Here is a 19,320-nt window from a genome sequence, read left to right on the forward strand (position 1 = left end):
CAGAAGTTAATGAAACATTCCGGAATGCTTCGTTAACTCTGGAACAATCATTCGTAAACGTCATTTCAAATTTAATTAATCCGGATTAAATGTGAAATCTATAATATCGATCGATTATCTTGAATTACTTATACAATATTTTAATCTCTAAGCAATAATTCAAATTCATGATTTTAAAATTTTATTTAAAGCCATTACCACAACTTTATTTGTTTTTTTTTTATATTAATTATTTTATATCATGTAATTAATTAATATAAATATATCGTTTCTGAATTTCCCATTTCTGAATTTGAATACTCAAAATTACGTGACTCGACTGATGGCGTGTTTACATAATTTATCTTTTTAGGTATGTAAATAGTTTTCATTTGCTGATGTTTTACATTTGAACGCAGCCGTTAGAAACAAGCTTTGATGGCAATCTGTGCATGCATATCTGAATGCAAGTGTATAGATATGCGACTCAAGGTGCAACATGGTCGCTATCGATTGTAACAAGTTGCTCGACACAGTTTACATCAGCTTTGACGTTCTGTGTTTCTCCGATTGTTATATTGCATCTTATCATCTCGTGTCATCTATCACTAACTTTTGAATCGTTTAACGTGATAGTTCGTAACATGGCAACGATGTTACTTCAATACGATTGATTCACAAGTGATTCTTAGAATGATTGATTCTTATTCTTGAAGATCCTTATGATTTTTGTTATTATAAAATTTAGTACATCACAATACCTGTTTAGAACATCACAACACCTGAAGCAAAGTTAGAGTTTTAAAAGTTACAATCAATACTCCATTTTCGTATTTTTTTCAACATGAACGATGCAACGTTTTATAAAAATTTTCGAAGAAAACCATTTTTGTTATTTTGCTTCTTGCGAACAAACAAAACTGTATCGCAAGAACGTAATTATACGATATAATAAGAAATAACTTGATACATTTTTTAACTACTTCAAGGTAAAACTTGGGTAACTCACCTTTAATAATAAACACACTACTGCGGCTATTTAAATTTTTTATATGGAAGAACTTTTTAATTAGTGTGTGCCTGAGAACATTTTAACGATATTAAATGAATGAGAAAAGTCTGAATATTTCTAACGTCTGTATATTTTCCTTTTCCTAAAAAATTGTAATTAATTATAAAAGTTTCTACATGTGTGCGTATTGAAATATTAGACGCATTTTTATTAAAAAAAAATTATTAAGATATTTTACTTAAATATAAATTCCAACAATTCCTCGTAATTTTGTTCTTATTTTGCAATATAAAATAGAAAATAGAAAATAATATAGAAAAATAAATTTGAATTTTGCATGAAATATATGTATATTAAATAATGTAATACAAAGCAATTGAAATTTGACCTTTGCCATATTGTTTAGCTATTAAATTAATACTAATTAATATTAATTCTGCCGGTCGTATGACATCTCAGATTTTAACCGCATGCACCGGCACGTAGACGCATGGTAAGCTCACGACATCTGGGCTAATAACATAGGGGTAATAGAATGGCTGCCAGGACGATACGTCTCCGTCAGTAATGCTAGCTACCGATTACAATCCATTAGTGAAACGGCGTCGCGTCGGGTCGAGATAGAAGCAGAGAGAGAGAGAGAGAGAGAGAGAGAGAGAAAGAGGGAGAGAGAGAGTAACGAAGAAAAAGAAAGAGAGAAAACTATCGATATAATAGAAATTAAAATACTGTTACGATTACAGTCTTAAGTGGATCGTAAGCGATGGCAGAAGGTCCGCGGACCCTAATTACAGTGACCGGTAGCGCGGTAACATAACGGCAGCGATTACGAAAGCGAGCCGGTGATTACGGAACGGGAGGTGCAAGGATCTCTGAATCCCATCGTGACTCGTGGTCGTTGTTGTTGGCTCAGGTGATTTCGGCTCGGCAAATCGCTGACCTTTCGCCATGTCATAATCACACGAGTCGCGGCTTTTTACGAGTCTAATCGACGCGAGAGCCGATCTCGTGACGTACCCGGGTATCGATCCGTAAAATCGGCGCCCTCCTCCCCCTCCCCCCTTCTTCCACCCCGCAAAATTCGCGACACGCGAATTACACGGTGCGCTTGTAAAATTTGGCGCTACGCCGCGCGATGGTGCCTTATTCCCTTGAACGAGGATCGCTTAAGGCTCGCGCGCGCGATTATCTTCTTTCGAACGACGAAATGCCATGCCGATCCCAGTGAAGAAAACGCGGCAATACGGCTTCTTCTTCGGTTGTTTCGTGCCGGTCCTCCGTGAGGAGGCATAAAGGAAGTAATCACCTGCGCTGATTGCGAAAAACTGCCGACCTGACGCGAGCCTCGTCCTTTTCACGGTTGCTTGCACGCCGCCATCCTCGTCTGGCTGCGTCTTTTTTCGCTGTACACATCATGCAGGAAGGTAATCGATCACTTACATTGTATCGATTAACTCTCTGTTGGATTGAGCGTATCCCCCCGATAAAAAGAGCTTGTTATTGAATACAGAATCTGAAGATATATCTTTACCTCCTTATTTCTCTTAGACTCTTATCTTTTCTAAGCAATCTATAGTGATTTATCTAAATAATTATCTAAATATCCATAGAGCGATTTATATAACAATCTTTAAAGTTAATAAAGATAAAATTATTTGCAATGATAAATTAAAATTATTTTCTGTCAAATACAAAGTCATATCGAATAAATGGACGGAAAAGCATATTAAAACATATTTCTTTAAATATGAAAGCAATATTTTTATATTTTTTAAAAATATAACAATTTAGAGTTATTAATTGGAGTGAGCGAATACGTGTAATTTATTTTTGCGATTTTTGTCATTTTTATTTTGTTTACATTTTCTTTTTTATTTATTTATTATTACAATTTCTATATATTGAAAGGAAAATGTTAACAATCAATGTATCAAGTCTCTAATCTTCGCCATGGTAATCGCGTGCTGTGCAATTAGTTCTAATAAAGGAACAATTACCTTGCTTTAATTAAATTGCGAAATTCATTGATATAGGTTTCATTAGTATTGTTAACCGATATACCAACATGCAATCGAATTCTCTTATTACTTCGATTACTTATTTTCTTCTCTTCAGTTCTCTTGTGTAAAGTTTGCTTTTCCTGCAATAAAGATTATCTGCCGCGAGTGAAAAGTTGAAAATATGCAACTCTCGTTCATTTATTTATAATTACTATAATTTTATCTCTGCTTTGAGAAATTTTCTTTTAATGAATCACTTCTTTTATTAATTACTTGCGCTTCAATGGAGTCGCGAGTTATCACGGGAAAGGCGGTGTAAAAATAAAAGTGTGCGGGAGGCTGACCTACCGGTGTAGGTGTTCTTTCCCAATCGCTATTCAGCGCGGAAGACCAGATGCCGACGATAAGAGAGCGAGTGCATCGCGTTGGAGAAACGCATGGACGAACTGAAGTGTAACCTCGTAAACACGGGAGAAATGTGCCGCGACAAAGAAAAGGAAGACGCTTGAAAGTAACGCCACGCGGAAACCCGGCGACGTAACAATTATCTCATCCGCGTCATTACTTTCTAAGTTTCTAATTAACCGCAGCGGCTTCGTATACGCAGTATCACTTATTAGAGAGGTGTTAAATACGGGAACGCGGGCCGCCACACTCTTTGAAACCGCGAAATGTAATTTTGCGCTCAAGAAAATGATGCATTTCACTGCAAGAACTTAAATTCGCGCGTTGTTAAAAAAATTTTCCCCGATTTTTTTTGCTTGATTTGTTTTCACAATAAATACATGGTATTTTCTTGATTAACGGATAATGCAGTTCCTCGATGTCGAATATACGTGGAACAAACAATATTTTTAACAGATTTCTAATTTACGATCAATTATTTCTCATCAAAAGCGTGTTGCAGGCATAATATTTATTGTGTACTGCTAGTTGATGTGTTTTGGAAACTTTAGACATTGAAATAGCGAAACAACATTCGATCTCGAAATTGCGTGCGTGAAATTGTTGCAACCAATTGTCAGACCGAATTGATTTGGAAATCTGTGGCATTATTGGCTTATCGGAAAAATTTCCTGACTAAAATCAGTGCATGTATCCGTTTCGCGTATTAGTTACATTGGAACATCAATATTCGACTAACTAATCATATATATATATATATATATATGCAGTTTAACGAGTTAACAATATTGGCATCAGTATTGTTCCAATTACAAATCACACATTCCATATTTTAATAAAGTAATTTAAAATAATTTAAGTCACTAAAGGAAATTATTTGCAAAATGTATATTACTTTATTTTTTTATGGAGATAGAAATGGAGAAGTAGCAATAAATACATACTTTTTTAAGTCAACTTTAAAACCTTTCTGAAAGTCTTGCATTTCCTTGGAAAATGTATAGTTGCACATCAATTTAATTACGATAAATTTGATTTGTCTGTTTTTCTACGTATTTTAATTGGCATTCATTTAAACTGAATTTTATACGATATAAATGTTTAACTTTCAACAATAATGAATATACATACAAGGCTGCGTGAAATAAACACAATTAAAATCGAAAAAAGATTAACAACGGTCGTAACGTGTTTAAATAATATTTTACAATTTTATATACATTTTCTAGTTCTTTAATAGTTCTTTAACAGCTGCATTTTAATAACTGAACTAGAAAATGTATGTAAAATCATTTGTGAATTATTATTTGAGCAGTAAGATCTGTTAATGACGACCGTTGTTGATCTTTTTTTGATTTTAATTGTTAATTTTCAACGTTAAATAATTTTGTATCTGATCGGATGAAGATCTTGTAACAGATAAAATCTACTTGAAGTTAACTAAGGATAAGAGAAAAGAATAGGATTTCTTTACTTATTTTTAATGACAAAGCGTAATTAAAAAATCATTTCACTTTTCATTAAATATATTCCGAATAGAATTCACGGCTCGACGTTGAAACAAGCGCCATTGTTTTTTCAATATTTTCGAGGAGATTTCCTAGGAGAAAGTGTACGATTTCTGAAACATTTACATTCACATGTAACTACAAGATCTGCGCAACATTAAGTGCTCCATTAATGAGCAACGAAGCTGCAGCTCGTAAGTCAAGACAGAGCAGCGAGCGTCGCACTTTCCCGTCTATTCCTGGATGCTCGTCTCAATGTTCCCCGATAACCGGAGATCGAATCGTTCACCAAAGTTACGAATCTCGCTTTCTCTCTTTCTCTCTCTCACCGTGGCGCAAGGATGGTGAACGCAATCTTCGCGGCTCTACCGAGTCCGAACGAAGATGAAATGCGGTGTAACTTTCGACGTGTTTAATTCCCGATATCAGCGGAGAGAATGTGTTCTACGCCAATTGTACGGCGTCTCCATTATCACGACTAGATGTAGAGACGGTTCCCCGTGGCTATAGTGCGAAACTTCGAATTCGCCGAGATTACGCCGAGACGATTTCAAACGTCGTCGTCGACAACGAGTAATCCAATTAGAGTGCTTATACTCTGGAAGCGCACGGCGTCAATTCGCCAAGAACGATTGCGAGTCACAAGCGAATTAAAATAATAATCGGGCGAATGCGGAGCGCCCGCGTCGCCGCGAATAATCCGAAATTCCAGACCGCCCCTAATGATGGCCCGCTCGTAGTCGTGACTGCGACAAATAGACTCCCCCTTCCGCCGCATAGCGAAAATCCCATAGCCGCCGTCGACTAATCGAGACATCACAACGCAAGATTACCGCAGATTACGTACGACCGTCGATAGTCTTTAATATTTTGAATTAACCGGTTACTCAACGCTGCGCAGGGTGTCTCGCTGATTTCACTCGGTACTTCGCTGATTTTGCATGCCTCCTGGAAAATCGCAAATAGCGCGTGCATAATATGCCCTAGCGATGCAAGTATAAACTTTACACGAATAATAAATATTTACATATGGAATTCCAATTAAAAAAAAATACGCAATAATATTTTATATAACGATATACATCGTATTAGTAAATAATATATAAAAAAAGTAATATATAATATTAGAATAATTTACATAAACGCGTTGTATTCTTTTCTTCAATAGCGATGCTGATATATTTTCTGAAGTGATAAAGCAAATATCTCACGAATCCTTGTCCATACGGATTTCATGTTTTTAACAATCTAGCATTTTTTAATTTTTCGCACACAGTAAAACAATATTTCTAACGTACACATCAAAATTTGGTGTACAGTCTAGTGCAAAGAAATAAATAAACTCAAATGAAATGCTAACGAAATGTGTTAGTATGTTGCACACTGAGTGCGTGCATTTGGTCATTTATTCATTCCATTAAGCGTATTTCAAAATGTTCATACGCTTTTCTCTTTTATATATCTGTCACAGCAGTAATTTCGAAGTTTGTTTCATCTGTTCGTATTTATATCCGCGAATGCGAGAGGCAGTGGCATGAAAATGCGTAATGCCCATCGCATATATCGCTAGGATAATCTAGCATGTAATATCTCGACATTCTTTAATTTCGTTCGCTCTCCATTAATAATTAGTTAATTAATTTTCATCAATAATTTAGTCAAAATGATGGATCCGGCCGCATGACCCGGCCATTATCTCTTTTCGCTAATTGCATATATATGACTATTTAATTATTGGATATTTTAATTAATGAGTTACATGTGTTACACGATGTAACAGAATAGGGAAGTTCGCAAATGGGATAATGCGTTATCACTGATAACAATTTATCACTCTTTTATCACAGCGCGTTTTATCCTCTTACGTTGTAACTTCGCTTGACATACGTTTATAACGGAACGCTAATTGACGTACAAACGTGTCAATCATTCCCTTTTACAATTGCTACAAATAAAGCTCACTTGCTTTCTACGAGAGCGACTTTTATTCTGCCATTTTTATCGATTCGCCGGTGAATGAACGCACGGATGTCAAACGCAGGCGTTCGCGTGACAGGATTTGTGTATATACGCTTCGCAGTCCCGCAAAATGGTCATGATCCCATGCTGATATTTCAGGTATTCGGCGAAACACGGCCGGGCGGCGAGCACGACTCGAGCTGGAAAACACGAAAGCGTTTTCGCTCACGGCAAGGATCGTTCTCAAGGATGATCTCCGCGCTCGCGCACGAGCTGGCTCGTCTCAGTTTAAACGCGAAAAGGTGAAAGTTGAGCGAAGCGTCGTACTGGAGGCTTTTCATATTTAAAGGTCAACAACTGGTGGTCGACAATAACTGCGACGTTTCTTCCGCTTACGTGGCAATTTTATGCCAATTTCGTCGCTACGTGACGGTATCGAGGCGGGGATATTGGAGGAGGAGCCATATCATTTTTTAATAAAACCGCGGCGAACTCACCGCGGTATTGAATAATGTAACGATCCGAATAAAACAGCATCGTTAGAAATAATCCGACGATTTTTTTTTTTATCCAGGTTATATTTGCGGAAAGTTGCGTTAATCTTGCTTCAGTTGCATTAATATCTAATTTTAAATCTTCTTTCAAAATCGCTAATTTAAACTTATAGTTACAATCTCGAAGCATCGATCACTTTAATAATTCATTTAAATAGACGATTCGTATTACGGGTGAAAAATTGATCATTTATTGCTTCAGCAAATTATTCTTTAATTATTACCTTAATTTATTATTTGTCATTACCTAGAAATTTCAATGATTATAAGACTTTAATCCCTTCAATTCAGGCACTTAATCCTCAATTCTTGTTTTATTATTCCACTTACAATTTGATAACAATACTGTGTATGAAATAAATTGTAGTGAACAAGAATACGCGGACCGTGGAAAATCTCGGAAAGCGACGTGAAGACAACGCGAAGACGACATGATGGACGGTGCTGAGTCGCTCGCGCACGAATGCCGACGGCTTCAGCGACTTCCTCGGCGCTTGTGCATTTCTCACTTTCTTTCACGCAAGCGGTCCATTAATCGCCCCATATCCATTCGCTGAAAGGGAAGTCTTAAAAGCGTCGCGCGCATGAAAGAGAAAAGAAATATATATATACGTACGTATACGAGAGCGTCTTTTCCTCCTATCTTGCGCCGGCTTCTTTCGCCGGAGAGCGGATTTTATAACGGCGCATCCCGGCCGTTCGACCTCGCGTATCTCGCACGGTGCTCTCGCGGGCTCGTTAATATCGTCGAACGAAAGTAAAAACTTTCATTCGCGCGCTCTGCTACTGCAGCTCCGATGTCGTGCGTGCTTCCTAGGAAGAAGATCCCCGGCGGCGTTACGTATTCGTACGATCGTGTACGTGCAGCCTGTGTACCAACCAGATATCGCGACTTTACGAGACGCTTGGATAACTCTCGACGATACTTTCGATATGTTGCCAACACGGTTATTCCACACTCAGCGACGTTTATCGATGTCTTAAATCATTAAGATATCGCTCGCTACAGTTACAGCGGTAAACTAACGCGACCCCATGTACGTAACATCTCTCTCGTCTCAACATTATGGTCGTATTCTATGCTACATCCTACGCGATGTGTTTTTTTCCTTAACAAGTGAAACATGATGGAGATCAAATTATTAATGCGAAGCAAAATTTTTTTTTTTTTTTGTTGAGATTTGCACATTGCTTTCTACTTGCATTTGTGCATGGAGAAATATTCTATTACGGTAGCAAGGCTCTTGAATTGCCTTCGAGGACGTGATGCATTAATATAGATCGGCATTTCCATATGTATATCAATTTGCACGTGAACGTGAACTCCGTTATAAGTAGACTGAACGCGCATCCGCAACATAAAAGTTATCATTCTAAGAACCTATACAATCTTCTTTTCATGAACGCATCTCAATGAGGTCACTCGCTCCATTTATAATCCCTTAGATTTTCATGGACGGCAAGTTAGAGTAGAGTCTGTCCGGTTGTTGCCCTACATCGCCTCTCAATTTTCTTTTGTTCGCTAATGCAGCTCGTCGAGTCTCCCCCTGGGATTTCCGACCCAGGGAATTTGATTGATTTGCTACGATTTCCTCAGAATTTCAATGGTACCCGTTGATACCCCGTCAGAATACTCCCCAAATGGATATAGATGTTTAAGGACCAAAAGAGAGAAGATTAGCTTTTGGTTAGTGAAAGCGCGTCATTACGCTGCTCGTCGTGATCGTGTCGTTGTACTTTGCTTAAATTGCATTGGAAATGAGATGCCCATCTGACGATTTCCATGGTAATTACGACATCTCTTCGTAACGGAAACTATAGGCAAAACCATTGTGGCGATTGTGGTGACAAAAAGAAAGCAAAAATTATTGATAATAATTTCACATTTCCTATAATCTCGCGTTAATCGGAAGCTATGAACGTTAATAGGTTGCAAATTGATTCTCAGTTGCGCGACCGCGCGCGACTTTGAAAATAAATAAGAAAGACTTTCTATTATACACTCTCCATGAGATGCTTTGTCCGTGTATCGAAATTTTTGTAATATTATTGGCATACATACTTATATTAGTTCTTAAAAACATTGTTGTTAAACTGTTAACGCTATCAATATTAATAATACATTTTTATTGAAAATTTATATTTTTTAATAAAATAAAATAAAATTGAGAGAAATAACTAACAATTAATTAATAACAAAAATTAAAATTAATAATAAATGTAACAATGAGTTATTGTACTTTTCATTTTAAAAGCTAATTGAAAAATGTTCAAGAGTATCTGTTTTACAAATATAAAAAATAAAAAAAAATAATATCAATAATTAATTATCAAATAAGTAATATATTTATGAATATAATTTTTTTTATTTTAAATAGATTAGCTATTGATTAAATTTTCTACAAATTTTTAATTTTTTCAACATAACGTTAAACTTATAACTAATTAACATTGATTCATATCTTAACTTTCTCAAATTTGATGTTGATAAGTAAAATATGAATATTTTTACTTTAGAGATAAGCAAACGATAATTGTCTCTTTTATTCTTTACTTTATCTTTTCATTACTCAATGCGGGATCACTGATAACGCTAAATTGATAATTAAACGTAATCGTTGTTGATAACATAATTTCATGTAAGTATTGTGAGAGAGCACATAATCGTAAGCCGAAATAGCTCAGTTGGGAGAGCGTTAGACTGAAGATCTAAATGTCCCTGGTTCGATCCCGGGTTTCGGCATCCCTTTTTTTTTGCGAGACAATTTTGAGGAATAAAAAGAGAAATCGATTTTATTACCGTTTCTCGCACGGTAGCTTGACGTAAGCCGAAATAGCTCAGTTGGGAGAGCGTTAGACTGAAGATCTAAATGTCCCTGGTTCGATCCCGGGTTTCGGCAAGTATCTTTTTTTTTTTAGATATTACTTATAAAAAAAGAGGTATACTTGTCGGCTTCATTTTTATTGTGAGAAGAAGTTCTTAATTAAAAGTGTTTTATTTTATTTTATTTTATTTTTCAACATATATTTTATGTACTGAAAGCAACGAATATTTCATTTCAGTTACAACTTCCTTAAAATTTATAATTATGTTGACTATATAAACACGGCGTTAAAGTGTTTAAGTAATTTATGACAGATCATCAAGAAATAGATAATTATAAACTTTTTTTTCCTTTAATTAATTCATTTAACCTTTCAGTTTAACATATCTTTCATATTACGCTATATATATATATATATATATATATATATATATATATATATATATATATATCTTTAAATAACGGTTATTATTAAATTATTGTGTATACGGATCGAAATTCTCGGGATTATCCACGAAGCCGTCGACCTAGCCCCAGGCTACGATTGTATCATTCGCGTGAGTAAGGACGCGATTATATCGATAATAATAGCTCGCGATGTAAAAGTCAGCAAGCGTAATTCACGATTCAACGACCCGTTCATTGAGCATGAACCGGCAGGTCCGGTATGTTTGGCGTAACTGCATTACACGCACAAATTGCAATTATATACGTTCATCGCACGCTTGTTCGTGGTGAGGCAAGATATTTAACACGGCTGACATATTATACGTGTCGCAATCCATTGTACGTTAGAAGTATTAACGTTAAACCTTTGGCGTTTAACGCATTATTTATTACGGAGTATTTCAAAATCGTCGTCGCGCTTCTTCATCACGAATTCTCCGCTGACAAGTTTTTTTCTTTCTAACGAGCACTGCGTCGAAGTCATATAGGCACTTATTGAAAATTCTCCTCCTTTCGAAATGCGCAAATCACAAATAAATTACAGTTGATTAAATGAAATTTGAGATAGAATTGCACGTCGAAGTAACTGCCTGTTGCGAAATGTCGATAGGTGTGTCCATCAGTCATTTTCGCGGTACAAAACGTAGATCGACCGTTCCACTATTACCTAATGCTGTTGCATATTTATCGCGACTAATTATACAGAGCCCGTTCTAGATTCGGGCTCTTCGATCTGTCGTCTGTGAAGCAGCTTCCTCTAACGCGCACGCGTTTCCCTCGTGAAATTTCAGCGATGAGACTGCCGTCTCTTATCTACGCTTATTACCTCATCGACCGATATTGCTGCCTGTGGGATTCCGAAATGTGGCGCGCTTCTGGAACAATTATCTCTTAATTAGATTTCTGCTTCGGGAGCATATATGCTTCATGAAGTTCTCCTACGCATCGATGCGCTATCTTCGTTTCCGTTTCGCTTAACATTTCATCTGCTCCACGGGGAAATGTAGTAACCGATACTTCTATAATTGATAATTCGTACATTTATGATATCTCATTATTTCTCTTTATTTAACAGGCGATATTATCGTTATATAGCTTGCTCAATAAATTATTTCTTGTTTACAGAATCGCTAACGATCTACCAAACATGTTACGCCTCGTAGTTCTTCTGCTTCTGTGTAAGTATAGTTTCAATTTCTATTTTTTAAATTAATATCATAGACATATTTTTGACAAAGCAATGCTATTAAATCAATTGCAACATTTATCCTTAAGGACAGAGTAACAATGAATAACAATAATATTAACGTATAAGGTAATTTTTTCATTTTTCTTATTATATAATATTATGTAATCTATTATATATAATATTATTGTTATACTTTTTTTATATAATATTATTACTTTTATTATTATGTAATATTATATAATATTATATACAATATTATATACAATATTATGTAATAATAAAGAAATTCGTATATATTTTATGTTACTAACTGTAATCGTTACGATTTACGAAAAAATTGCAGCAAAAAGTTTTTCATAAATTTTTGGTATATTTGTAAATATGAGGATTATTTAGCGGAAAAGCGACGTACGTATATTGACGCTAGTGCAGGCAACAATGAAAGGGCTTCATCAATGAAACAAGTGCATTTCACAGACATGTCCCTCGCGATTCGTGAGCTTCGCTCTGCAACGAATCAATTCACTCGCGATGAATCGACGGAATAAGAATCCTCCTTTTGAGATTTGCACGTGTTAACGTCGTTCTCTTTTTTGTCGTTCTTTATCTTACGGTCTGGCATTTAGAAGATCGATGGGAAATACGGGAATACAATCGGTGAAACGGCATTTACTGGTGCACCATCCTAATGGTCATCGGCCATCAGCGGTGGACAAAACGATTAATCTCTCTGCGCCCATTGCTCTGTGTGAGAGTACTCAATATTTTTATTTATTATTTCTCTCTTATCGCCGTTGCTCATCCATGCTGCTGGCCGATAATTACGAACCAATCGTGTAGCTATATCTCTGGCAGCGTGGGAGCGCCGTGGCATCCTGTCGCACGCGGATAAAGTCAAGGATTCGCTTCCGCGGCGAAGGTGAATCCGACGTAGGATCGCTCGGTGCGGGATTTATGGCCGTTTACTCGTCGCTTCTCTTCTGCGTCGAGGAGCACGGCACAATCTGCGGTACAAGAAGATCGATGTTGTTGACTCACCGACCATTCACGCGGCATTTGTCACCGCGCTTGTCGTTGCCTCTTATCGCAGAAATATGGAAATTTTATTTTCCTTTCCGCGAAATTCTCGTACGAAAGGCTTTAAAGAAACGGCACACGTAAGTCACGTTTCAGGAAAAATCATTCAGGTAAATAGCATTGACTTGTATTTATTAATAAAGTTTATGTATTCTCGAGTAAATAGTTTTATAACGTTTTTAAATATATATCCAATTACATTAATGAAATATTTCTTACGATAAAAGGTATCTGCCCGTTGATCGTTTATCAATTTTTCAAAGACGGATTAACATATTATAATATTAATTTATTTTATATGTCGCAGGCAGAAATTTTATTTTGTTTACGTAGATGATTAATAATTTTCTCGAATAATGTCGGATAATAAAATTAATTAAATTCAGTGAAAAATACAAATTTTATACAAAGAAGAAATAATTTATAATTATGGAGGGACATAAGTTATGAAAGATACAAGAAAGAATATTAAACTTAATTAAAAACCTAACTAATAACTTCTTATTTCGCATTGCCAATTAAAACTCTGAAAAAATTCGCGCGCCGATGTTATTGTCGCAAACTCATCGTATTTACACAGAAATTTGTAACAAAATCGAGAACTATATATTAGATTAACTGTAGGGGCTACTGAATAACGTTTGAGAAACCTCTCAACGTAGCAAAGTAGAAAAGTTCACGACTATTTTGTTGGAAACGCGCGATTCGATATCCGAGACTTACTGCAAGTATGCGCGGAAAATTTTTCATCGCCGTGAAAGTTCGTCGCTTACCTTCGCGAAACTTTGCACGTTTTCCACGATCTCGTAAAGAATTTCGCGTGGCAAGTTACGACTTGGCGTCCGTATCACTTTTTATCCATCTTTATTACTCTGTCGCGTCTGTCTTTCTCTTTCTGCATTTTCCAATAATGTTACGCACGGCTTTACATTCAGTGCGATTAAGTTTCTTTTTCGGATATCGCAGTTGAAGTTTGAAAACATCGCCAGGATCGATAGTCAGACTATTATTAATTTGTCCGTAAAAATCACTCTTCACTCACGATTAGATATTTCCGTGAGACGTTCAAGCAGCTTGTTTTCAATTTGATGCTTTTGACGGTAAAATACACAGACTCGCCTTTGGTTATCATCTGTCATATTAAATACCGTGCGAACTTCTAATATTGGTACGTGAAACAACATGCAAATAACAAAGTGACGATAGCCCATCGACCTCTGACTCGAGTTTTTATGCTTATGTAACGTATCATAGGTATCACGCGCTTTCTCTCACAAAGCTACAAATTCTTTGGTGAATTTTCCCGTAGCTCTTCGAGATTGAAAATAATGCTTTGCATTTTGGGCAATTTTCGAAAGCGCGTATCCGTAACTAAAATTTAATTTAAAATTTTTTTGAAGATTAATTAACAATTAATTTGATGAGAAGGGAAGCGTGATTGTAATTGAATATCGAAATCTTTTAGACTAAACAATTTGTTCACTAACAATAAGTAGCTATTTTATAAAGAACTTTATAAAGAGCATCGAAGAATTTTCAGATCCGCAAGTGTTATTTGAAACATTGAAAAGATATATAAAAGTTTTGAAATTTTATCTAAACAAAAGTTATGACTATGACGTCAGTACACTGAGAGAAACATGTTTTTAAATGGACAAAATACATTTTTTTAAAACTATATACTATATTTTGACACAAGCGTTTTTTGTTGTTTGTTTTGTTTAAGTAAAAATATTTTCTATTAAGTAAATAGACTACTTTAAATATGATATACATATAATTTTGTATTTTTACATTTTTTACATTTAAATAATGATTTTACAAGTAAGTTAATATTGTTATTTAAATTACAAAAATAGTTTAGCAGATTAATATTTTCTAGAACTGCAAGAAAAAATTATTTCTTTATTTTATTTACATAAATATTTTAATTGAGAAACTTTTAATTTGATTGCAAGTAAATAAACAATTAGGACCTATCGAGCATAATTTTTTTGTGTGCAATTGTTTTGTTTTAAATATTTTTTTCTCAGTGTAATTATTATAAACTCTCTGTTCCCTTTATTTCGCAGAATTATTTTTGTATCTTTAATTTAATATCCTACATGTGTGTGCTAGTGTTTCTCAATATTCTAATGCGTATTCAGGTACTCTTAAAAAAAAAAATTATCTCAATGCCGCTGTCGAACATATATGATAATACACCGTTGTCCTCCGGCAGCAACAGAATAAAATTACTCAAGAGCCAAAATAAAGTTTGACAAGTTCGATGTAATATTCTCCGTATGGATATCGTTACGATCCCGTTCTACCGCGAATAATCTACCTATTGCCGAACGGCAGTGAAAAAAATTGTGATATGAACAATTCTATCATAATACCCGCGGGATTATACGGGCGCATCGACCGTGCGATTCTGCTGCTATGCTTGTCGTTGATAAAGCTTCTTTATTCTACAGCGAAAATAGTCTGGACGAATCCTGCCGCTCGCATGTTTTCACAACGTCGCGTTGTAGCGCGAAAGCAGCTATACAAATATGCCAAATGGCTACCATAGAACAACTATAGAACATTCGGATTAGGCGACCGCGCCTCGCTGACCTAATTTCCTATAGAGAACGAGATTATTTAATCCCAGCTCTAATCCCCGCTTCCGACTTTCAGGTATCGCTGCTACTTATACGCCTGGCCGCTGCGAGACAGGGGTAAGTGGTGACTTTCTGTTTTATTTATACAAAGTATTAGGAATAAGAAGTACTCACATATACATATAGATTTCCAGTCATAAGATGTACTGTTCTCTTGGCTTTAAATTTAATTGAAACTGAAATTAGTCTGGAATTAAATTTGAAATTAATTTTGTAACTAGTTTTGATTCTGTATAACTTTCAATGCTGTTCTTAATTCTATAAAAATGTCATTTAATTTATCACGGAGTGATAATTTCGCTACAATCTTTCTCTCTCCGCGATTCTCTAAGTTTAATATTAAGTTCCGGACTTTCTCCCGTAAAGTTGTCACACGAACGATGAAGTCTTTATATTCATGAATTATCCGTGGACTGGCTGCCGGACGCGAGGCAAGCTCGGTGGGTGGGTAGTTTAGAAACATCTTGGAATATTTATCGCGGATTTTCGTAATTCCGTAAAAGTATAAGTGACCGAACGATGTTCTCGTAAATATTCAAGTGGCGCTAATCTCAGGAGCGAGCGCGCGCGGCTCCAATCACGCGGCACTTTGGACGCCAAAGTTAATTAGCGGCTAAGTAATTAAAGTCCCCGCGGCCCTTATTTCAAGCAATGCAATTTAACTTTCGTAGAATTCCGTACGGACGGTGTATATGCGCGACGGTTATTGCTACGATTTACGGTTCGCGAGTAATCGATTCGAAAGAGGCAAAGCGCGGTCGGGACGCGCGCGCTTTACTTCGCTTCGGGGGCGAAGCGACGCGACGCGACGCGACGCGACGCCGCGAAATTTCCAACCGCGAGCGTGGAAACGTACGTTACGAACGCTCTTTTCTCATCCCTGCAGATGTAACGCGGATTTTAATTTACGGGAGCGCGAGATCTAATTACAGAGTCACGAGTTACGCGCGCGCGCGCTCGCGAGCGAGCGAATTCCGTCCCGCGGTACCGTGAAAAATCGCTCGAGTGGAATTACGATACGCTCCCGCGAACGTCGCTTTGAAGTTTGCCGTTAACGTGGCTAATAAACGCCGACAATAGTCAATACTCGCGCAGCACCGTTTACCGGTTAACCGTGATTTACGCGACGCGTAGGTGTAGGTAACGGCGACGGGACGTACTTCTCGCTCCTGCTCGCCTGCCCGCCTGCCCGCTCGTGTGCGCTACAGCGAAATTTAATCAAACTTTCGTTGTGCCCGGTGGGATGCGAGTTGCAGTATCGAATTTCATCGTGTGCCGGATAACGTAGCAGCGAGTGCTCGTTCGCATTTTGTGTGCGTCGTATCGTCTCGCGCACGCAAAATCAATAGCGTTTAATGCACTCATCGCGCTTGTTCATGCATACGAATACATAAATTGATTTCCCTAATTATCAACACTTCACGTATGATGCATATAAAAAGAGAAACGGGGAAACGTGGCGAATTGTTATTTTTTAATGTGCAATATTTCTTTCGATAATAGAGCTTCTATGCAATGGAACTAAATTTCGAAATTCGAATTTGATTTATTTATTTTTTCTTTTGTTTTGCGAATTGCGATTACGTTCCGGAAAAAAAGATATATTGGATTGAACTGACAACTGACTCGGTTTTGCACACATTCTCAATTAACTCCAAGCGAAAAATATTGTTTATTTTTCGAACGATCTCGCGTTTACGTTATCAGTATTATCCGTAATTTTAAAAGATGATTGGATTACGAGATAGAGCATCTCAGGATGCAAGCGTCGGAAGAAAAGTAATCCAACGAGAGAGCGAGCAGTAGGATGAGTTAAAAGTAGCGTACCTTTTCCGAGAGACTTGCGGAAACTTGCCATCGTGCGAGCGCTTTTCTGGAAGTAGTTCTACATTCTGAAAGCGTATTACGTTGCAGGCATCGCGAGATGTCGAGCATGCGAGACTGCCAGAGTTCCTCACGGAATTGGACCTGTCGAGTCTCGAGGCATCCCAGGAAGACGTCGAAGCGCTGAAGAAAATCGTGAAAAGGCTGGCGCCCGAAAAGAACGGCGAGTACCAAGTTTACCAAGGTTCTCTCACAGAACTGTCCTACTAACCTCGAGACTACATCGCTAATCTCTTTTTCTTTTCCGACCTGACTAAAGCGACTCGCTTTTTCTTCCATTGCCAGTCTTCTTCGGTAACGAGGACCTCCTCAAGGAGTGGCTCAAAGGAGCGGGTATTATTACTTAAAGAGTTTTTCTCCGTGCATGTTGTCTCTCTGTAATGTAATCGTCCTTATTCGAGTACTTGACTCTTTTATTATCGTTTGCAGAATAAATTGTTTAACATCGCGTTTAAATTCTTTTATAAAAACTGTATCAAATTGTCTTTTAAAGAACGTTGGAACTCTTTAAAACTGCCATTTGTAACTTTATATTCCATGCTTATTAATTGCTTTACTAATCCCAAAGTTTCGAGTAAAATCGTAGACAGCCAAGGCGATCGTAAATAACGGATAAAAAAGTTTTGAATAAATATTTCTTTTGCTTGTGTATTTCTTGTTCAGGTATAAAAATAATATTCGCTTACTCAAACTTTTCATTCCCCGGCGCTTCGCGCGTATTATCTTTTCTCATGTATATATTTGCATTGTGCATGTATGTATATTTGTCTTTCGCGTGTAGACATAACGTGCAGTCATACAAATGCACACTTCTACAAGTTGTGCATCTGTGCAAATATTACCGGAAGCGCTTCTTCGGTAAATTTGGAGTACCCCCATACATCGCGATATTGTAGAGGCATACGAGCGAAAATGGGAGCATCCTATGTCTGTATATGTCGCTTCTCCAACCGTCTTACCGAGGCGTTAGATATTACGTAAGAGGCTGTGTAAGCGAAAGTCATTGAGTGCGTGCGACTATCTCGGGGCGATCGGACTGCGTTTCTGCTTTCCCACGAGGTGCAATTTTTCGTTTTACGATGATTGTGCGCCGGCGCTTCGTGACTTTCCACTGAAGTGACAGACTTTCTACGACAGTGCTGTTCTAGCCCATCTGCTATTTCTCTAAACGTGACGTAATTGCATTGTTACGTCCAGTAATTAAATTTTCGAAATACGACACGTTATGCGTATCCACAGATAATCTACAGATAATCTCTTATCGCTCGTTTATTATCTTGCGTACGAAGCGATATGAGACAAAGAGAGGGGGGGGAGGGGGAGGAGATCTAAATAATTTTTGTCGTCAGCTTCGATCGGTGCGCGTGGAATTCTTTATGCACGAAAAAAAAAAAAATCGATGGCATAGCTCGCATGGCTCGTGAAAGCTGCAAGCTTATGTTGGGATGTTTATATTTTGAAAGCACGGTCGCGAAAAACGTGGAATGAACGTCGGGATGAATGCCGCGTTGATATAACAAGCGTTATAAAATTTAATAACACTCCACTTTGTACTCAGGCGTGACGGGGCAGCCCGGAGTGGATTATCCAGCCCTCACGTCGATTCCAGCCACTTCATTCAGCTGTCGCGGTCTGAGAGGAGGATATTACGCGGATTTAGAGACAAATTGCCAAGTAGGTGACATTGATATTACGTACCTTGTTCGATTTAAGTAAAATTTATGCGATTGATGTTTAATCTGACAATTGTTAATTTTGGATTACTGAATTTATAACGTTTGGAAAAAATATAACTACCAAATAAAAAATTTGAGAAATAAAAAAAATGAAGAC

The 19,320-nt window shown here is 37.0% G+C and overlaps 1 protein-coding gene and 2 non-coding genes across 5 annotated transcripts in view; all 3 read left to right on the forward strand.

Annotated features, from left to right (window-relative positions):
• LOC105196336 (mucin-5AC) overlaps nt 1-19,320 on the forward strand; it is a 42,522-nt gene that overhangs the window by 13,654 nt on the left and 9,548 nt on the right. For 2 of the 3 annotated variants that reach the window (XR_003268460.2, XM_011162238.3), the window contains exons 2-6: nt 11,815-11,867; nt 15,620-15,660; nt 17,518-17,671; nt 17,773-17,820; nt 19,046-19,161. Coding sequence is in view for 2 of the 3 variants with exons in the window: in XM_011162238.3 (XP_011160540.2) it covers nt 11,815-11,867; nt 15,620-15,660; nt 17,518-17,671; nt 17,773-17,820; nt 19,046-19,161 (412 nt within the window). In the remaining variant the exon portion in view is untranslated. The remainder of the gene's footprint in view (nt 1-11,814; nt 11,868-15,619; nt 15,661-17,517; nt 17,672-17,772; nt 17,821-19,045; nt 19,162-19,320) is intronic. The other variant, XM_039447811.1, reaches the window with a different exon arrangement.
• Trnaf-gaa lies at nt 10,088-10,160 on the forward strand. The gene has a single exon. It is a non-coding gene; the product is annotated as a tRNA-Phe (tRNA).
• On the forward strand, nt 10,245-10,317 carry Trnaf-gaa. The gene has a single exon. It is a non-coding gene; the product is annotated as a tRNA-Phe (tRNA).

Source organism: Solenopsis invicta, chromosome 4 (genome assembly GCF_016802725.1).
Source record: "Solenopsis invicta isolate M01_SB chromosome 4, UNIL_Sinv_3.0, whole genome shotgun sequence".
In the NCBI taxonomy this organism is placed as follows: Eukaryota; Metazoa; Arthropoda; class Insecta; order Hymenoptera; family Formicidae; genus Solenopsis; species Solenopsis invicta.